This window comes from Cynocephalus volans, chromosome 1, assembly GCF_027409185.1.
Source record: "Cynocephalus volans isolate mCynVol1 chromosome 1, mCynVol1.pri, whole genome shotgun sequence".
Lineage (NCBI taxonomy): Eukaryota > Metazoa > Chordata > Mammalia > Dermoptera > Cynocephalidae > Cynocephalus > Cynocephalus volans.
Genome location: NC_084460.1, coordinates 58,698,799 through 58,717,047, shown reverse-complemented (window position 1 = coordinate 58,717,047; position 18,249 = coordinate 58,698,799). Strand labels below are relative to the sequence as shown.

General features: G+C 60.4%; 1 protein-coding gene across 2 annotated transcripts in view; it reads left to right on the top strand.

Annotated features, from left to right (window-relative positions):
• The window catches only part of COL6A2 (collagen type VI alpha 2 chain), a 31,095-nt gene extending 16,964 nt beyond the window's left edge, over positions 1–14,131 (top strand). Inside the window, exons 12-28 of one of the 2 annotated variants that reach the window (XM_063095058.1) lie at positions 375–437; positions 1,138–1,200; positions 1,536–1,625; positions 2,260–2,322; positions 2,998–3,060; positions 3,270–3,332; positions 3,810–3,872; positions 4,254–4,304; positions 4,755–4,790; positions 5,072–5,134; positions 5,325–5,387; positions 5,519–5,554; positions 5,833–5,878; positions 5,991–6,143; positions 6,320–6,772; positions 6,889–6,927; positions 12,950–14,131. In XM_063095058.1, coding sequence (XP_062951128.1) covers positions 375–437; positions 1,138–1,200; positions 1,536–1,625; positions 2,260–2,322; positions 2,998–3,060; positions 3,270–3,332; positions 3,810–3,872; positions 4,254–4,304; positions 4,755–4,790; positions 5,072–5,134; positions 5,325–5,387; positions 5,519–5,554; positions 5,833–5,878; positions 5,991–6,143; positions 6,320–6,772; positions 6,889–6,927; positions 12,950–13,548 — 2,007 coding nt within the window. In that variant the 3' untranslated portion in view covers positions 13,549–14,131. Of the gene's footprint in view, positions 1–374; positions 438–1,137; positions 1,201–1,535; positions 1,626–2,259; positions 2,323–2,997; positions 3,061–3,269; positions 3,333–3,809; positions 3,873–4,253; positions 4,305–4,754; positions 4,791–5,071; positions 5,135–5,324; positions 5,388–5,518; positions 5,555–5,832; positions 5,879–5,990; positions 6,144–6,319; positions 6,773–6,888; positions 6,928–10,093; positions 11,832–12,949 lie in introns of those variants that run through there. The other variant, XM_063095062.1, reaches the window with a different exon arrangement.
• The last annotated feature ends 4,118 nt before the right edge of the window (positions 14,132–18,249 follow it).

Below are 18,249 nucleotides of genomic sequence, written 5' to 3'. Positions count from 1 at the left end.
AGGGAGGGCAGCCGCCAGCTGCTGCAGGACGCGGAGCGTCATCTGAGCTCAGATCCTGCCCTAGCCTAGCCCCTCCCTTGCCTGGCCCTGACCCCAGCCCAGGGTTCTTGGGGTCACAGCGTGACGGGACACGCATAGGAGCTTCCAGGTTGTGGCCCTGAGACCCCAGTGTTCCTGGAGCTTTGGAGCCGTTGGCTGCTCCTTTTCTGGGCTAGGGGTCTTGCGGTGCAGGGAGGTACCTCCGAGGCCCAGATAATGGGGACTTACAGCCCTGCTCCACTGTCAGCCGGCCCTGGCTCATGGGGAGAACTGAAGCTCACCCAGGGATAGCCCTGGCAGGAGCCACAGGACACCACCCTCACCTTCTCCCTCAGGGCCCTGACGGTTACCCAGGGGAGGCAGGGAGCCCAGGCGAGCGAGGAGACCAAGGAGCCAAGGTAGGGACCTCGCCAAGTGTGGCCGGGCCAACATGCTGGGCCTCTGCAAGTGCCAACAGCCCAGCAGAGGGCTCCTGGACCCCACATCTGGTCAGGCAGGAGCAAAGGGCCATGGTGTGCCCAGGAGGCTGTAGGGTGTCCCCCCAGCCTTCACCAGCTCTTCCTCACTCAGGGGCTGTGCACTGGCACTTGGGGCAGCTCTGTGGCAGCCCAAACAGGCCTCTGGAGCAAGTCCACCTGTCCTCAGACCAAGCCACCAGGAGCCCCACCCGAGCCTTTGGGGTGCTTCCTGAGGGAAGGTTCTCAGCACCCTGAGGGTTCCACCCTCTTAGGCTACCTGAGGTGTCACTTTGTCCCTAGCTGCTCCAAGACCCTTGAGAGACAGAAAGAGCAGCCTTTCCTACAGGAGGCCTCGCACTCAGACCCAATGCTGCCACTTCCTGTCCACCTCCCCTTAGACCCCAAACCCCTGTCAAGGAACAGCATCTGATAGTCACCTGTGCAGCCGCACAGGGATCCTGCCCTAACTCGTGCTCGGCTAAAGGCTGGTGCTGAGGCTCTGTTGGCAGCCCTGCTGGCGCCTGGCACACAGAGGCTCCGCAGACCTGGGAGGAGGCGCATGCCCCCAGCCTGCCCCCAGGGTCCTGCACCTTGTGTCCCTGCTTCGCAGCAGAGGGCTGATTTCTGCAAACCCTTCTAGGGGGACGCTGGCCGCCCAGGACGCAGAGGGCCCCCAGGGGATAGCGGGGCCAAAGGAAGCAAGGTGAGGCCTGCACCTATGTCTGCGGCAGAACCCAGGCACACTCGCTGCCCCTGCAGGAATGGACGGCCGCACTGCTCCCTGCTCTCACCAAGGGCGCCCCACTGGGCCCCACAGTGTGGGGTGGGAAGGACTGGCTGTGTGTGCCAAGCACAAGCAGCCCCTCTGACGGGTGCCTCCTCGTGGGGCTGTCCCAAATACTGAGGGGCACATGCGGGCGCCCGCCACACCCCAAGCAAACGGGCTCCAGTGGAGGATGGCAGGGGCTGGCTGGGTGTGACTGTTCCGCTCAGCCGCGACCCCTGCTCCGGGCACAGCTGGATATTCTCCCTTGGCAGGGGTATCAAGGCAACAACGGAGCCCCGGGAAGTCCCGGCATGAAAGGAGCCAAGGGCGGGCCTGGGCCCCGCGGACCCAAAGGCGAGCCTGTGAGTTCACACTGGCCCCCACAGGCACCTGCAGAGCCTGGCGGCAGGTTTCAGAAAGGATTGTGGGTGAATGGCACTGAGGAGGGGCTGGACCTGTGTCGGCCCCAGGGCTGAGCATGGAGAAGAGGCATGTGGGGTGGTGGGGCAGTGGAGGGCACGGGTCGCACACAGCGTCCGACACCAGCTGACCCCGGGGATGTCCTGCCACAGGGCAGGTGGCAGGGGGGCAGTCCCACAGCTGCTTCTCCAGGTGATTCCCACACAGCACAAGGATGAGGCCTGGCCTGGGAGGAGACCCAGGCTGGGTTCCAATCAGGCCAATTAGATGTCAACCTGTCCGGGACGTACCTGGCCTGGACCACCCCCATCATTTCTAAATCCTCAACTGAGACAAAACTGACCTGAAAAAGAACAAGTGTCTAGGACAGAGCCCCCAGGTCCAGGCAGAGGCTATGGAAGGGGCCAGGCCTCAGGGTCCCCAGACTCCAAAGCCAGAGTCCTCCTGGGGGGGACAGAGTGTCAGGTCTCCAGAGCAGCCAGCGTGCTCCACCCCCACTCCCGGAGGCTCTAGACTTGTGACTCACGAGGGCTTTGGGAGCAGCCCCTCCCCCACCAACATGCCTGTTCTCTACAGGGGCGCAGAGGAGATCCTGGAACCAAGGGCGGCCCTGGCAGCAATGGCCCCAAGGGAGAGAAGGTGAGCCACCAGCATGGAGGAGCTTCAGTGGAGGGCACCACTGCCATGTCTGCATCTGCACCCAAGCCTCACCCCCAGCCCTGCAGCCCCTACCCCCTTCTCCCCGCTCCATGACTTCAGAGGCCTCAACCATCTAGGGGGTGTCATGCCTGCAGGGTCTGGGAAAACGGGGGCAGACAGTGGGATCCCCACTCTCAGCTCCCCACTGCAGGGCCTGGAGGTCACTGCCCATCCCAGGCACACCATCACAGCTGAGCAGGCTGCGTACTGCCCAACCCGCAGTGCCCCCACCACAGACACACACCCCACAGCTGTCACAGCTCTCAAGGAGGATGCTGAAGCGGCTTTGTGGCAAAATCTACTGCCACCAGTTCCCTTCAAGATGGGGGTGAAGGGGCTTCCTCCCCTCAGAGGTGGGTGGGGTCCCTACCCATGTTGTGTGTGGTCTCAGTGGGACTGTAAGGCCAGGTGGTCAGAAGTGGTGGCTGCGGGCACAGGGGGCCGCAGTACACTGCTGTTCCAACGTCACTCTCCACACACGGGGTCTTCCTCACCAAGGAGCTAAATGACCCCCTCCCGTGACCCCCACCCTGCACACCCCAGCCACGCCACCTCTCAGGTGGGATGCAGACCCAAGTCCCCAGCTGAGACCCAACTGGGCCTCTTTTCTCGCAGGGGGACCCTGGCCCTGAGGGGCCTCGGGGTCTGGCCGGAGAGATTGGCAGCAAAGGAGCTAAGGTAAGTGGGAGGGACCCACTGCTCCTCCCACCCCACGCCCAGAAGGGTGTGGTTGGAGCTGAGGGCCGGGCTGGGTCAGGACTACTGGGGGGTAGCGGGGGCCTGGACCTGCTCCTCCCCAAACCCTGCTGACCTCCAGGGTTAGTATCGGGGTTTCGGGGTGCCACTGGCAGACGAGAGGCCCCAAACCTCCTCCCCTTTCCTTCCAGGGAGACCGTGGCTTGCCTGGACCCAGAGGCCCCCAGGGGGCTCTTGGGGAGCCCGGGAAGCAGGTCAGTAGCAGGACGCCTGGAGCCCTGTGGCTGGGGCTGGGCCCTCTGCCCTTCAGCCTCAGGGTCACTCCCCTGTGGTGTCCGTGGTGAGACAGGCTGGCTGCAGTCACTGTCCAGGGGCAAACCTGGGCAGAGGACCAGGGGCCAGGATCTGCCCCACCACCTGCCCTGCATACCTGGCTCCATCCCCAGCCTCAGCCCCTGTCCTGCCATGGAGGGCTTTCCCCGGGGCCCCTTGCCCCACCCAGGTGAGGGTGGGGGGGGACAGTGTGGGGGACCTGGGGGTCCGGACAGGCACATGAGGAGGAGCTGGGACCCTCAGGCCCTCAGGAGGCTCTGCTCACATCCCCCACAGGGCAGCACAAGGAGCTGGGGGCCGTGCTGCCTAATGGTCAGAGCTGGACTTGGTGAGGCACTTGACACCTGGGCAGTTGGTCCCCATCTGTGCTGACTCCCTGATTTCGCTCCTGCCCTCAGGGATCTCGGGGAGACCCTGGTGATGCTGGGCCCCGCGGAGACTCGGGACAGCCAGGCCCCAAGGTACAAGAAGGTGCTGGCTTCCAGGGGCCTGCGCCTCTGTCCTCAGCTGCAGAGTGCAGCTGATGGGAGCAGGCCCAGCCCAGCCCTGTGGAGGACACATTGGAGCACCAGGCAGCCCTCTCATCCTCCTCCCTCAGCACCCACCCTCGGATGGGGGTGGCATGTCCTTCCCAAGGCAGAGCCCTGAGGGGTGGGCAGCCACGCAGGAGGCCATGTGTCTAGGTGTCATCTCTCCATGTGTGGGCAGTGGCTCCTGGTCCTCTCTGCACATAGAGCCCCCAACTCAGATGTGGGAGGGGCAAGGTTTTCCCCGTGTGCCCCCCAAGACTCAGCCCCACCCCATCTTCAGTTCATAGCACCCAACTCAACCTCTTCTTCCAGGGAGACCCTGGCAGGCCTGGATTCAGCTACCCAGGACCCCGAGGAACACCCGTGAGTCATGGCATGGGACATGGGCTCCCAGGAGGGGGTGGACGTTGTCAGGAGGGCTCTGGAGGTCCCCAGCTGCTCGCTTGAGGCCTCCTCTGCCAGAGAAAGTGTGAGGCTCCTCCTAGGGGATGGGGAGGAGAGGCACAGGGGTCACTTGGGGCACAGGCAGGTCTGGCCAGGCACCGGGAGACACCATGAGGTCAGTGGCCTCAGACCTAGCCCAGTGTCAGGAACAGAGTGTGGCTCAGAGCAGGCAGGCAGCCTGGCGCTCAGTGAAGGTGTGCGTGAGCATTTCTGAGACTTCTGTAACCAAGACCACTGGTGAGGAAGGCGGAGGGGCTGCAGGAAGTCTCCAGCTCATGGGACGTCCAGTTCCCCATCCCAGGCTCAGAACCAGGGGTCGGAGCATTGGGTTTTGTGCATGAGTCACCCTGACCTTTGATTGCTTCACAGGGAGAGAAGGGCGAGCCCGGCCCACCTGGACCCGAGGTACGTGCAGGCCCTGCACCCGCCAGAGGGGTGGGGGTGGTCTGTGCGCCCCCCAACTCCCTGCTTCCCAGGCCTTTGCCGGCTGTGGTGGCGGCAGAGGCCACATCCTAGTCACTTTCAAACCAGAAGTCAGGGCTTTCCTGAAAAACCACATAAATGTTGCCACTTAATAGACACTGAATTGCCAGACATGTGCTTTTCCTGACGGAGAGCACGTCTACCTTGGAGGGTCAAGAGACGAAGACCCCTCTGCTGGGCTAACGTGTGTGTTCCTCCCACAGGGCGGCCGGGGCGACTTCGGCATGAAGGGAGCGCCTGGGAGGAAAGGCGAGAAGGGAGAGCCTGTGAGTGCCCGGGAGCCCACCTGAGAAGGGGTGGCCGGGCTCGGGACCTCACCCCCACCCCAACCCCGACCCCCAGCAGCCTCTCCTCACCCAGGCAGGGGCTGTGGGGTGGGGGGAGAACAGACTCCCCCACGTGCAGGGACCCTCCCCAGGGTGGTTGCTGAAGCCACCTGCCCTTGCTCTTTCTCAGGCGGATCCTGGTCCCCCTGGTGAGCCGGGCCCTCGGGGGCCAAGAGGAGTCCCAGGACCCGAGGTAGGCCAGTCACCAGCCCTTGCCCCTCAGACCAAGCCCCCCGCCAGCCAGGCCAGCCCACCATGTGCAGTGGGCAGCATCCTGGGAACAATGTGGCCCTGCCCCGCCTCATGGTCATCCTCCCTCCCCAGGGTGAGCCCGGCCCCCCCGGAGACCCCGGCCTCACGGTAGGTGTCACATGGGGTGGAATCTGCATCCTGGCTTGGAAGTGTTGTTTTTTCTCCTAAAACCCAGAAACCAAGTGTGGGGGCAGTGCTGAGTTAGAGGTCAAGTTGGGGAGGGTGGGACCCGCCTGCCTCCTTCCTGCGGCTACACTCCTCACATGGACAGGGACGTCTGCCCCATGTCCCGGGCAGGGGGCTTTGTGGAGACTTCCCCAGGCCTGCTGCCCTGGCCCTGCAGGGGTCTGCTCACTGGGCCTGGGCCACAATGACTTGTCTTGCAGGAATGCGATGTCATGACCTATGTGAGAGAGACCTGCGGGTGCTGCGGTGAGTGTGCCCACACAGGTCCAGGGCGTGGAGATGCTGAGTGCATCTGAGGGTGGGGGTTTCTCATGGTCCCTCCCCCAGCACCCCCCACGGATGCCGTCCCACTCCCCAGACTGTGAGAAGCGCTGTGGAGCCCTGGACGTGGTGTTCGTCATCGACAGCTCCGAGAGCATCGGCTACACAAACTTCAGCCTGGAGAAGAACTTCGTCATCAACGTGGTCAACAGGCTGGGCGCCATCGCCAAGGACCCCAAGTCAGAGACAGGTGAGCTGCACCACAGAGGTGTGGGTGGGTGGTCCTGGCACAGCAGGGCAGGGAGATGGGGAAACGCAGAAGTCAGATGCCCCCTTTAGAGAGAGCTTAGCTCTGAGCAGTTTGGAGACCCTGCATTTGAGGGTGGGCTTCAGGCCATGCCCTCACACTGCACACGTGGTCTGCAGGGACACGTGTGGGCGTGGTGCAGTACAGCCACGAGGGTACCTTCGAGGCCATCCGGCTGGACGACGAGCGCATCGACTCCCTGTCCAGCTTCAAGGAGGCCGTCAAGAACCTCGAGTGGATCGCGGGCGGCACCTGGACGCCCTCCGCCCTCAAATTCGCCTACAACCAGCTCATTAAGGAGAGCCGGCGCCAGAAGACCCGTGTGTTCGCGGTGGTCATCACAGATGGGCGCCATGACCCACGGGACGACGACCTCAACCTGCGGGCACTGTGCGACCGTGACGTCACGGTAACAGCCATCGGCATCGGCGACATGTTCCATGAGAGGCACGAGAGCGAGAACCTTTACTCTATCGCGTGTGACAAGCCACAGCAGGTGCGCAACATGACGCTCTTCTCTGACCTGGTGGCCGAGAAATTCATCGACGACATGGAGGACGTGCTCTGCCCGGGTGAGGGTGCCGGGCTCGCGGTGGGGGCTGGAGGAGGAGCCCTCTGGGAAGGAGCTGGGGCCAGCACAGAGGGGCTGAGGCTGACTGTGGCCCCTGGCCCCATTCTTCTCTTCTAGACCCCCAGATCGTGTGCCCAGACCTCCCCTGCCAAACAGGTAACCCCAGAGCCCCTGAGCCCTCCACCCCAGAATGGCAGAGCAGCCCTGGTGTCCTTCCTCTCACATGGCCAGGACTGGGGTGGAGGGATTTGTGGGGACCTCTGAGGTGGTGCCACTGTGGGGCTATTCCTCAGTGGGACACCCTTGAGATTTGCATCCCAGGAGCCCGAGTACAGTAGAGGAGGGGACTCAGGGAGGGGTGCTCTTGGCGTTGCAAGGATGGTGTCATGAGCCCTTTGCCACCTCCAAAGTGGTGGGGCTGGTGCTGCCCATGGCGCTCGGCCACTGGTCTTGAAGGCAGTTCCACAGTCCAGGGAGGTCCGGTCGTGGGCCTCGCGGTCTCCCCACCTCCAAGAGAGACGTGCACACCAGGGCCATCCAGCTCCGCGGGCTGGGCCGTGCACTCGGTTGTCAGGAGAAAGCGCGGGATTCGGTAAACAAAACAGCCAATTTAAAACCATCCCAGAGGCCACAGTGCGCGCTGACGCACCTGCTCCACCCCTGTCTGCCTCAGCGCTGTCGTCTCTGGAGCAGAAGCCGACTCACTCGCGGGAGCCTGTGTCCGACACAAGGCTGTATTTATGGCCCATGTGGCTGCGAGGCTGTAGTTGGGGGAGCCCCAGGGCAGGTGTCCAGGGCTGGGGAGGGGGAAGGAGGGTCTGGAGGATATCATCCGCATGGCACTGGACACCGTTGCTGCCTCATCCACCACGACTACTTCACAGTGACTGGGTACCAGGGGCCATGGGGCCCACAGGAAGGGGCTCTGGGGGCCTCAGGAGCTGAGATCCCCCTTGGGGAGCCCTGTCCCCTCCCAGGAGCATTGAGGTGGGAACCTGGAGCCAGCTCTAGGAGGTGGGGCTACCATGGAGACAGGGTGGGGTCAACAGGTCCAAAGTGGGGGACCACAGTTGGGAACCCTGAGAACACGCGTGATCTGCGTTTGTGCTCAGGTGCTCCGGGAAAGGGCTCCTTGCATGGATAAGTCAATCCCGCTGAGCATATCACAGGCACTGAGACCACCCAAGAGAGGGAACTATGTGGATTTGGTGTCAGGTCCCCAAACCTATTCTGACAAAGAACTTTCCCGGAAAACACCACTCATGGTTGTACTCCAAGGCCACACTGCAGCAGGGGTCACCCCGGGAGACACTGGAGGCCTGCCCTGGGCCTCAGCTGCCCGCCCACGCAGAGTTGGCGGCTATCTGGTGCTGAGACACCCAGAGCCCATGATGCTGGCCTGAGGGCATCTGCCCTTGTCTCTGCCAAAGGCGAGGGTCTGGGGTCTGCACTGAGACCCCACCAGCCACAGCCCCCTCGTGTCCTGGATCTGAGGCCCTGCAGTGGGCTGCAGCGTCTGTGCCTGCCCTGCAGGGCACCTGAGTCCTCCAGGGCCAGCTGGGTCTACGCAGGGTGGGGGGGTCCATGCTGCCGCGTCAGCACCACGCTCAGCTTGACCAGACCCTGGCCCTGGTGCTGAGACCCAGCCTCCCCACCTTGCTCCTGAGCATTCTGTAGTGTCTTTATCAGGTGGGGAAGAGCCCCTCCCTCTGCTCTGCTGAGACTTTTTATAGTGAGTGCGTTGGGCTCTGTCAATCACACACTTTTTCTGCATCTGCTGATGTGATCACGTGGCTGTTCTTCTGTGGCCTGTTGATGGGGTGGATCACAGCCGTTGATCTTCAAAGGTTGGGCAAGCCTTGCATGCCCACGATAGATCCTGCTTGCTCGGGGTGTGTCACTTTCTGTGTGTCACTGGATCTGACTGGCTGGTATTTTGCCAGGTATTTTAGCGTCTGTGTTTGTGAGAGATATCGGTCTGCATTTTTCTTCCTTGTGATGATGCCTCCATCTGGACTTGGAGTCAGCGTGATGCTGGCCTTGGGTCCGCAGTGGCTCCTGATGGGTGGCTCACCCAGGACGGGGGTCTGGGACAAACAGTTTCCACCTCGCTGAGAGCGGGCAGCCTGCTGGAGGTGGTGAAGGCGGGTAGGGAGGAAACGGGGATCTTGGCCCCCTGGTCTCCCCTGAAGCTTCCAGAGGCCCCTTTAGAGACTCATCCCCTTGTGCTACAGCTCCTTAACCACCCTCTTTGCTAAACTTGCAAAGCTCATCTTTGCTAAACTTAAAGCTATTTGAAATTTCAAAGTAAATTAGACCTTGTGACTAGAGGAAGTAAAGCAGATGTGACTTTAGAGCAGTTCTCACGACGTCCTGGGACGAGCATCTTCTGTAGCATTTCTGGGCTGCAGATGGTGCTGGGGGAAACCGTGGTCCCTGGCCTGGCCCTGACCTCGTAGGCCCAATAGCCCCATCCACGCAGAAGTGCAGCCACCTGGGCTTGGACACCTGGGATGGTGTCGATGTGTTGAGAAGCAAGCGAGGCCAGGCATAGGCTGGAAAGATGGATTTTATTCAGGAACAACAATGGTAGGAGGGAGGGACTCCAGCGTAATAGGAGCAGGCTCAGCTCACAGGAGACACTTTAGAGGCGGGTCTGCCTGGGGAAGGCACTGGTCGCTGCAGCGGGGCCTCCTGGGTTTGCTAACTGGTGCTCACCCGGGGGAGATGCAGAGAGAGAGCTGTGAGCCTGGGCATTCGCATCTCAGAGCTGCTCTCAGATCCTGGAGGAGACAGTTGTGGGAGGCTAAAGAGTCCCATCTCAAAGGGGCAGATAAAGGGTTTAGAGCTGCTCTCAGATCCTGGAGGAGACAGTTGTGGGAGGCTAAAGAGTCCCATCTCAAAGGCAGATAAAGGGTTTAGAGCTGCAGGCTTTCCCGGGCGGGAAAAGGATCACGTTTAAGGGGGCCTGGGGTCTTCTGGGGACAGGGCCTTGAGCTGCTGGAAGCTGTGCTAGGGTTTGGTCATGCTTCTCAGTGCAGGGTTAGGAGCAAGCCATTTTGTGACGAGAGTTTTTCTTAGGGTCTTTGGTGTCCCCGGAAGGTGCTGTGTGCTCCGGTCTCCTGGGCAATGTCGCTTGCTGCCAGATTCCCAGCCCCCCACCCCACCTCCTGACGAGGCCATGGCACGGGCCCCACCGCATCTGCTTGGCATCTCCGCCATGCTGCCCCTCATGGGGCCTAACTGCCACTCCTCGCTTTGGTCCTAACTTGGTCACACCCACCCAAGCCCCTTAAAGTCTTTTCTGGACACTCCCTTGCAGATGCACCACGGCCAAGCGGCGAGCCCCTGGTCACCTTCCTCCGCACGGAAGAGGGGCCGGATGCCACCTTCCCCAGGACCATCCCCCTCATCCAGCAGTTGCTAAACAACACGGAGTTCACACAGGACCCCGCTGCCTATACCCAGCTGGTGGCCGTGCTGGTCTACACCGCCGAGCGGGCCAAGTTCGCCACGGGGCTCGAGCGGCAGGACTGGATGGACCTGTTTATTGATACCTTTAAGCTGGTGCACAGGGACATCACAGGGGACCCCGAGACCGTACTGTCACTCTGCTGAAGCCGGGGCCCCATCCCATGTGTGGAGATGGCAGAGCTGGCCCCTTGCCCCGCTGTGTGAGCTTCGCAGGGCTACCTACCACAGACGGGGGCTCAGGACAGCAGGGCGTTACCCTCCCACAGTCTGGAGGCCAAAAGTCCAGAATCAAGGTGTCATCAGTACTGGGTTCGCTGCAGAGTCTGGGGGCGAGGGTCCTTCCTGCCCCCTCCAGCTCCTGGTGGCTGCCGCATTCCTAGGTTTGTGGCCACATGGTTCTAGTCTCTGCCTCATTTTCACGTGACGTTCTTCTCTTGGTGTCTCTCTGTGTCCTCTCTGGTTATTAAGATGCCAGCCATTGAGTTTAAGGCCCACCCTAAATGCAGGATGATCATATCTCAAGAGCTTTGCTGAATCTCATCCGCAAAGTCCTTCTTTGCCAGGTATCCTTCCCAGGCCCCAGGGATGTTTTGGGTGTCGTTGTTCAGCCAATCACACCCTCCACAGTCCAGCTGAGCTGTCAGGCATTTGGGGATGCTGGTGAGGGAGGAATGTGCCATGTGCTAGGGGATGTCCCCCTGCCTGGTTCTGGTTGAGCCTCAGAGATGTTCCCAGAGGCTGTGACAGCCTGGCTGCAGGTGTGGGCTTTGACTCTGCATGCAGTGACACGTGTGCGCTCGTGACCCTCAGGGAGCTGCAGGGAGGTGGCTGGGGGTTGGGCGGCGATGGCCTGTGTGGGGACCTGGTGGTCCTGATGCCAAGAAGCATTGGAACCAGCATTGCACCCATTAGGGAAAACTGCCAGGGCCACGACCACCATACCCCAGTCGTCCGGCGTCTGTATCCTTTCACCCAGCCTCTGGATATCCACAGACATGGGAAGGGGGCGGCAGGGATGACCCATTGTCAAGACACAGCCCCCTGAAGCCAGCTCTCTGAGCGCAAGGAGCCTGTTCTGGGCCTGGGCTGCGTTGCTGCTCCTGCCTGCGCATCCCTCGGGCTCAGGGTGGGGTCGTTTCTCCAGGGCAGGGGCGGGCCACGCTTCCTGCTGTGGGGGATCAGCGGCAGGAGCAAGGACCCCCCAGGAGGACAGAGCAGAGCCCGTGAACAACCCAAAGCCCGTGGCCCCCCTGGTCACCAGCCCTGTGGGTGTATGTGCATTGAGGAAAACTCCCCCAAACCTCCGCCCCACTGCAGGTCTGTCCTGTGTTTGTGGTGACAACAGTGAACATGTCTGTTGACTCTTGGGCTTGGGAAGTCCTGTGGTGCCTGAGAACTCACGGGGCACTTCGGCAGGCCCCAGCCGCGAGTCCCCAGACCCGAAGCTGCTCTTTCTTTGCGCCAAATAAGCTGCGTCGTCAATAAGCTTGCTAAAGAAGAAAGCTGTCCGCCCACGAGCGCTGCGCAGGGCATGTCTGCAGGTGTGGCGAGGGGGTCGCAACACTCTATAAAGCCTGAACGTGTAAAGTGCATGCGTGGCTGTGGTCCGTTGTGTGCTGGGTCTTCTCGCCTGCCCGGGGTTGAGCTGTCGAAGACACCTGAGGGGTGGGCACCTGGCCCCAGGGGTGGAGGTCCTCGGTCAAGCATGCCTAGGGTCAGAACCCTGCTTCCGATGGGATTCCCAGGGTCAGCATTCCCAGGCAATGACCACGTCTGGGGAGTGGGCTGAGGACACCCGTGGGGGACCAGCCCCGTCCCACCCATCCCCCATCTCAGCAGCCAAGGTCCTGAGCAAGGCTGTAGAGGGAGGGCCCGGCCCTGCCACATGTCCATGATGTGTGGGTGAGCAGCGTCCCAACCCATGATCTCTGGCTCCATGTGGTGCCCACATGTGTAGTGGGTGGCCTGTCCTTGGCCCTGGCTGCAGCCCCCCTCCCACGCTGTCCAGCATGTCCAGGGCTGGTGACCGCCCAGACGGGAGAGGGGTTGGACTGCACCTATGCCCACTGTCCAGTGAAGCCATGGCCAGTCTCTGAGGACACAGGCTCCTCGTCTTTCTGGGAGAGATGTGGCCTGGCCAGCTTCAGGGGCTGGAGGGCAGCGGTGCAGGCAGGCGGCCCTGAGATGGGGCGAGTGAGGGGGTCACAGCAGGAGGTGGCAGCACTGGGGTCTTTGTGAGGGCCCTCCCCCACACACAGATCATGGTTCTTTTGTGAGTAGTAAATTCTTGGGACAAGAGAAGGTGCTTTTATGTGCCTGGAGGATGCCAGCCTGAGCCAAGATCGTGCTTAGGTGGAAACTGGGCCCCCTGGCCTCTGACGGGGTCTCCAGCACTCAGGTTTAGGGCCATTTCCTGGTGGAAGGACAAGCCAGGGAGACATTGGTGGGTCCTAGGAGATGGGGTAACTCATCGGCCACATGCCTGGTGGAGCCTCAGCAGGTGCCTGACTGAGGACCCCCACACCTGGGGCTGCTCTGATGGGGGCTCCCACCAACTGTGACTTTGGGTCCACTGGTCCAGTGGGTGGGTGTGTGTAAAGGGAGGGGCGCCAGGTGTGGCAAGAGCGGGCATCTGTCACCCGGGGTCCTGCCTCGGCCGCCCCTCAGGCCCCAGCCTGCACCCACTACAAATCTCACCCCCCAGAGCTGTACGTGGCCCAGTGCACGCAGCGGCCTGTGGACATCGTCTTCCTGCTGGACGGCTCTGAACGGCTGGGTGAGCAGAACTTCCACAAAGCCCGGCGCTTCGTGGAGGAGGTGTCACGGCGGCTGACGCTGGCACGCCAGGACGACGACCCTCTCAACGCCCGCGTGGCCCTGCTGCAGTACGGCAGCCAGCGTGAGCAGCAGGTGGCCTTCCCGCTGACCTCCAACCTGACGGTCATCCAGGAGGCACTGGACGGCGCACGCTACCTCAACTCCTTCTCTCACGTGGGCGCAGGCATCGTGCACGCCATCAACAACATCGTGCGGGGTGCACAGGGCGGGGCGCGCCGCCACGCTGAGCTGTCCTTCGTGTTCCTCACAGACGGCGTCACGGGCAACGACAGCCTGGAGGAGTCGGTGCACTCCATGCGCAAGCAGAACGTGGTGCCCACCGTGGTGGCTGTGGGCAGTGATGTGGACATGGATGTGCTCACCAAGATCAGCCTGGGTGACAGTGCCGCCATCTTCCGCGAGAAGGACTACGACAGCCTGGCCCAGCCCGGCTTCTTTGACAGGTTCATCCGGTGGATCTGTTAGCGTCCCTGCCCCGGTGTGCCTGCCGAGGCCCCTCTGCCCGCCCATCTACATCCCCTTGTCCACCTCCTGTCCATGGTGCTAACCAGACCCAGCCCAGCTGGTCCAAGCCGGACTCCAGACTCAGGGTCTCTCCCGCTAGCCAGCGCGCCTTCTCACAGGGTGGGGGCCGGTCTCACTCGGAGGAAATCGGGAGGGGGAGGACCCCGCACCCAAGACCTACCTGCCCTCCTCCAGCTCCCCCCTGGGGTATCCACGGCCCCTGGCAGCCCAGATAGGTGAGGCCCCCTGCCCCGCTCCCCATCCTCCCATGCCCCGCCCTCAACTCCCTACACCGGCCCCAGAGGCTTCCAGATGCCCACACTCCAGGGTCCACCAGCCCTCAGACGCGCAACAAGCCGCCCGCTGTCCCAGCCCCTCGGCCTCCCCTGCTCCCGCCTCACCCTGTGCTCGGCACCTGCCCCGTAGCCCCTCGCGAAGGCTTTCTCCTGCCACACCAGCCCTCCAGGGCTCTGAGCTCACCAGAGCAGCCCTGGGCATCCCTGCGACGCACACACCCCACGGTCCAATAAAGGCTTGAACTGACTCCTGCTTCCAGCTCCTAAGTATCTGTGCCCCGCAGGGACCCCCCACCCCAAATGCATCTCATGTTCTCCTCCAGCTGGCCGAGGGTACAGGGATGCTCGACCCTTCACACACCCACCAGGACTGGCCATTCCCTGTGTTCCCTGGTCCCCCTCCCCTCGTAGGGGCAGGCATTGCCTGGAGGTGTCAGCCATCCCCACTGTCCCCAGGTATGTAGACTGGACAGCCACAACCACAGAATCCACCCTGGCCAGGTGGCTTTGGGTTGTAATTGATGCTACTTAATCAATGAACTCACTGCCAAACCAGCACCAAAGTGCTTTAAGAATGTTTTGTAATTTGTGTGAGGATATTTTGTGGATAAAAAGATGATTGACAGACAGATAGATGATAGATAGACAGAGATATTCCATTTCTTATTTTATTGTCTTTGCAATCTCAGCAATTTTTTGATGTTCAGACTACCAGGTCTCCCAGGCTCTGGGAATTGCCCTGTTGACCCGTGGGCTCCCAGGCAGATGCTGCGCTCCCACTGTGCATCAGCTCAGCTGCACACAAGGCACCCTGCACTGAGTGACCTAAACAACAGGATTTATCATCTCACAGTTCTGAAGGCTGCAGCCCAAGGTCAAGGTGTCAGCAGCCACACTCCCTCTGAGGGCGCTGGGGAAGCATCTGTTCCAGGCCTCTCTCCAGTTTCTGGACGTCCTTTGGCTTGTGGCAGCGTCACTCCAGTCTTCATGTGGTGTTCTCCCTTGTCCAGAGTCCTCTTTTTATGAGGACACAAGTGATGCAGGATTAGGACTCACTCCATGCTATCAGTAGGACCTGATCCTAACTAACTACATCTGCAAAGACCCTGCTTCCAAATAAGGTCACATTCTGAAGGACTGGGGGTTAGGAAGTCACTGTGTGAATTTGAGGGAACACAGTTCATCCCATCACACTCTGATAACGTTTGTCCCCTTTGGGGGATGAGTGACTCTTTTTTTTTCATACTTCTACCTCTCTGTCATCTGACAACTAAGCCTGCAGCTGGTGGGGAGGACGTCGATCATTTTCTCTTCCTCTGCCCTTCTCTACCCGCAAAGAACAATGCAAAGTGTCTGCAAGAGAACGAGAAGAGACCCGCCTGTCCCCTAAGCCCCTGCACCTGAGCTTAAGGCCTCATCACTGTGCTCCAACTGGGAACCTCCCGGGACAGGCAGGTGGAGGAAGGCAGAGTCCCTCAACCCTGCTCCACCCACCAGAGCATAGCCCAAAGCACCCTGCAGAGGGTCCCGCTGGAGGGGAAAACCCTGTCTGTGATGCAAGCCCCTGGGTGTGCAGCCTCTGACCCTGGCAGGGTGGGAACACAGTCCCATGGGAAAAGACTTCAGACACCGGTGAGGGGACATGTGGGGTCCACTCACCAACATCCCCTAAAAAATGTCTTTACCATTGTCTCTTCACCTACTATCCCACACCAACATACCCACCCAAATGTCGCCTCACCAGTATCCCATCACCAAACTCCTCTCAACAATGTCCACACAACACCCATCTCACAACAACATCCCCTCACAGATAACACAACACCAACATCACCATACAAACATACCCTCACCAACATTCCGTAACCAACATCCACACACAAATATACCCAAACCAAAGTCTGCACAGCATTCCTGCACAAACATACCAACATACCCACACCAACATCTCCCAGAAATATCACTTCACCAACATTCCAGACTAGCATTGCCAGACCCAAATCCCACACAAATGTCCCCTACCACTATCACCTCACCAACATCCCCACACTAACAAACTCTAACCAAAATTCTCTCACAAACATCCCCATACCAACATTTCCAATGAACAACCCACACCAACATCCTTTCACCTAAATTTCCTTACCAATACCCCCACAACAGCAGCTCTCATCAGCATGACCACGTGAACATCCAATCACAACATCCTCTCACCAACACCCTCTCACTAATATCTGCACACGAACATCTCACCAACATCTCATCATCACCAAACCAGCATTCTCACCAACATTGCCAGAGCAGCATTCCCACACCAAAACTCCAGACAACACCCATCACCTCACCAAATCTCCTCACCAACCTCCCTCCACCAAATACTGTAACCAAAATTCTCTCACAAATACTCCCACACCAACATTTCTAATGAACAACCCAAACCACCAATTTCACACAAACATCCCCAACCAACATCAACTCACCAACATTTCCTCACCAAAATCCTCCCACAAACATCCTGTACCAACATCCCCAACCAACAACACACAATCATCCCTTCACTCACCACCATCGCCTCAGCAACATGCTGTCATCAACATTTCCAAACTGACATCCCCACACCAACATCTTGCCAACATGACCTCACCGACATCCCAAACCAACATTTCCTGACCAACACCCCCTCAGCATCACATCTCCACACCAACACTCCCACACCAATCCCTACACCTTCGTCCCCTCACCAACACCCCCATACAATCTTCCTTCATCAACATTCCTCTGCTCACTCGGTCCCATCACTAATCTGCCCTCAGACTGTCCAGGCGCGGCTGTGGGCAGCAGGTTTTCCATCCTGCACAACACTGAGCAGGGAAGAAGCCAGTCCTTGAGGAGAAAAAGGCTCAAGCAGGGACATTTTCAGGCTCTCTTGGGGCTCCCAGCTCTGTCACATCTCTGCCACTGTCTTCTTTCATAAAGGTGGAGACAGCCCATTTTGGAACCATCACATTTGTTACCTGTTTATAAGAACGGCCCTGTCCAAATGCCACCCCCACACGCTCTCCCAGGGAATGTGCTGCAGTGTCCCAGAGCCCCACCTGTTTCCCAATTGGAGGATCTGTCCAGTGACCAGTGGGAGCTGGGTCAGGGGAAGATCGGTGTGGTCAGGCAGGCTGTCCAGTCTCTGGTCTATCTGGGGGGAACCAGGGGAAGCCGGGTCCCTGGGGAGGGCATGTCCTCTGAGCCACTGCTGTGCAGCTTCCAGAAGGTGAATCACAAAGACACACACACGGGTGCTGGGGCAGGGGCCAGGACAGGAATGGGAACATGACAGGGCTGGAGATGGGCCTCCTCTGCCCTCAGTCGGAATTGCAGCTCAGGAAAGAAACTTGGACATTGAATTAGTGGTCCCTCATCATGGCTGTCCCCAAGCCCCCTGGTCCCCTCCCCAGATCCCTCCAGGATGCAGCAAGTCTGAGACCAGAAGCTCCAACTGGGCCATGACGAAGGACTCCTTGGGCCCCAGGGGTGAGGGCACCAGTGGCCCCGCCAACCCTCCTCCAGGGCGCCTCTGTGCCCCCCACCCCACCCGGCAAGCACACCTCCTTCATTGTGCTGGGCCCTGCCCTGCAGGTCCCTAACCAGCCCGGCACCCTCTCCTCCCCGTCAGAAGCTCCATCCCAAGTGAGCCCACGGGGAGTGTGTGCAGAGATCACGTTAGTTCCCAGATGCTCTCGCCCTCACCCTGAAGAGGGGGACAGACCCAGGTCACAGGGGCCTGGGGTCCCCAGTGCCACCACTTGGGGCCCACGTCCCAGCTGTGAGTGGCATCCTTTGTGGCTGTCCTGAGCCTCAGCCTCCCGTTCATGACACGGGTGTGGGACCTCTGGGAGCTGTGGCCGGGCTGGAGGAGTGAGCCACACACGCAGGTGGGGGCCCCACTGCCCCGCTCAACCCACAGCCAGGCACGTGGGATTGGGGTCAGCTCCTGGAGCAGCTGTGAGGCAAATGGTGCATCATTTCCTGATGTCCTGATCAGACCATGAGGGGGTCCTGAAGCTTCTGTTCAGGGTATGCCCCCCACTGACCTGTGCAAGCTGCACGGAGGGGCAAGGAGAACCCCACGAGTATGTGTAGTTATGAAGAGTACTTGAGTACACTTGCTGCAAGCAAAGTCAAACCACATGGGAGGAAATGAAGTAGAGGTAAGAGGGACCGTGACCGCACGCCCCCACACCCCCTTCCCAGAGTTAACCATGGTTAGGGGCCTTCCAGTGTGTCCCGTGCATTTGCACATACACGTGCATGCACACACACAGACAAACACCACACGTGCACGCAGGCATTGTGCACTGTAGTGGATTGAATT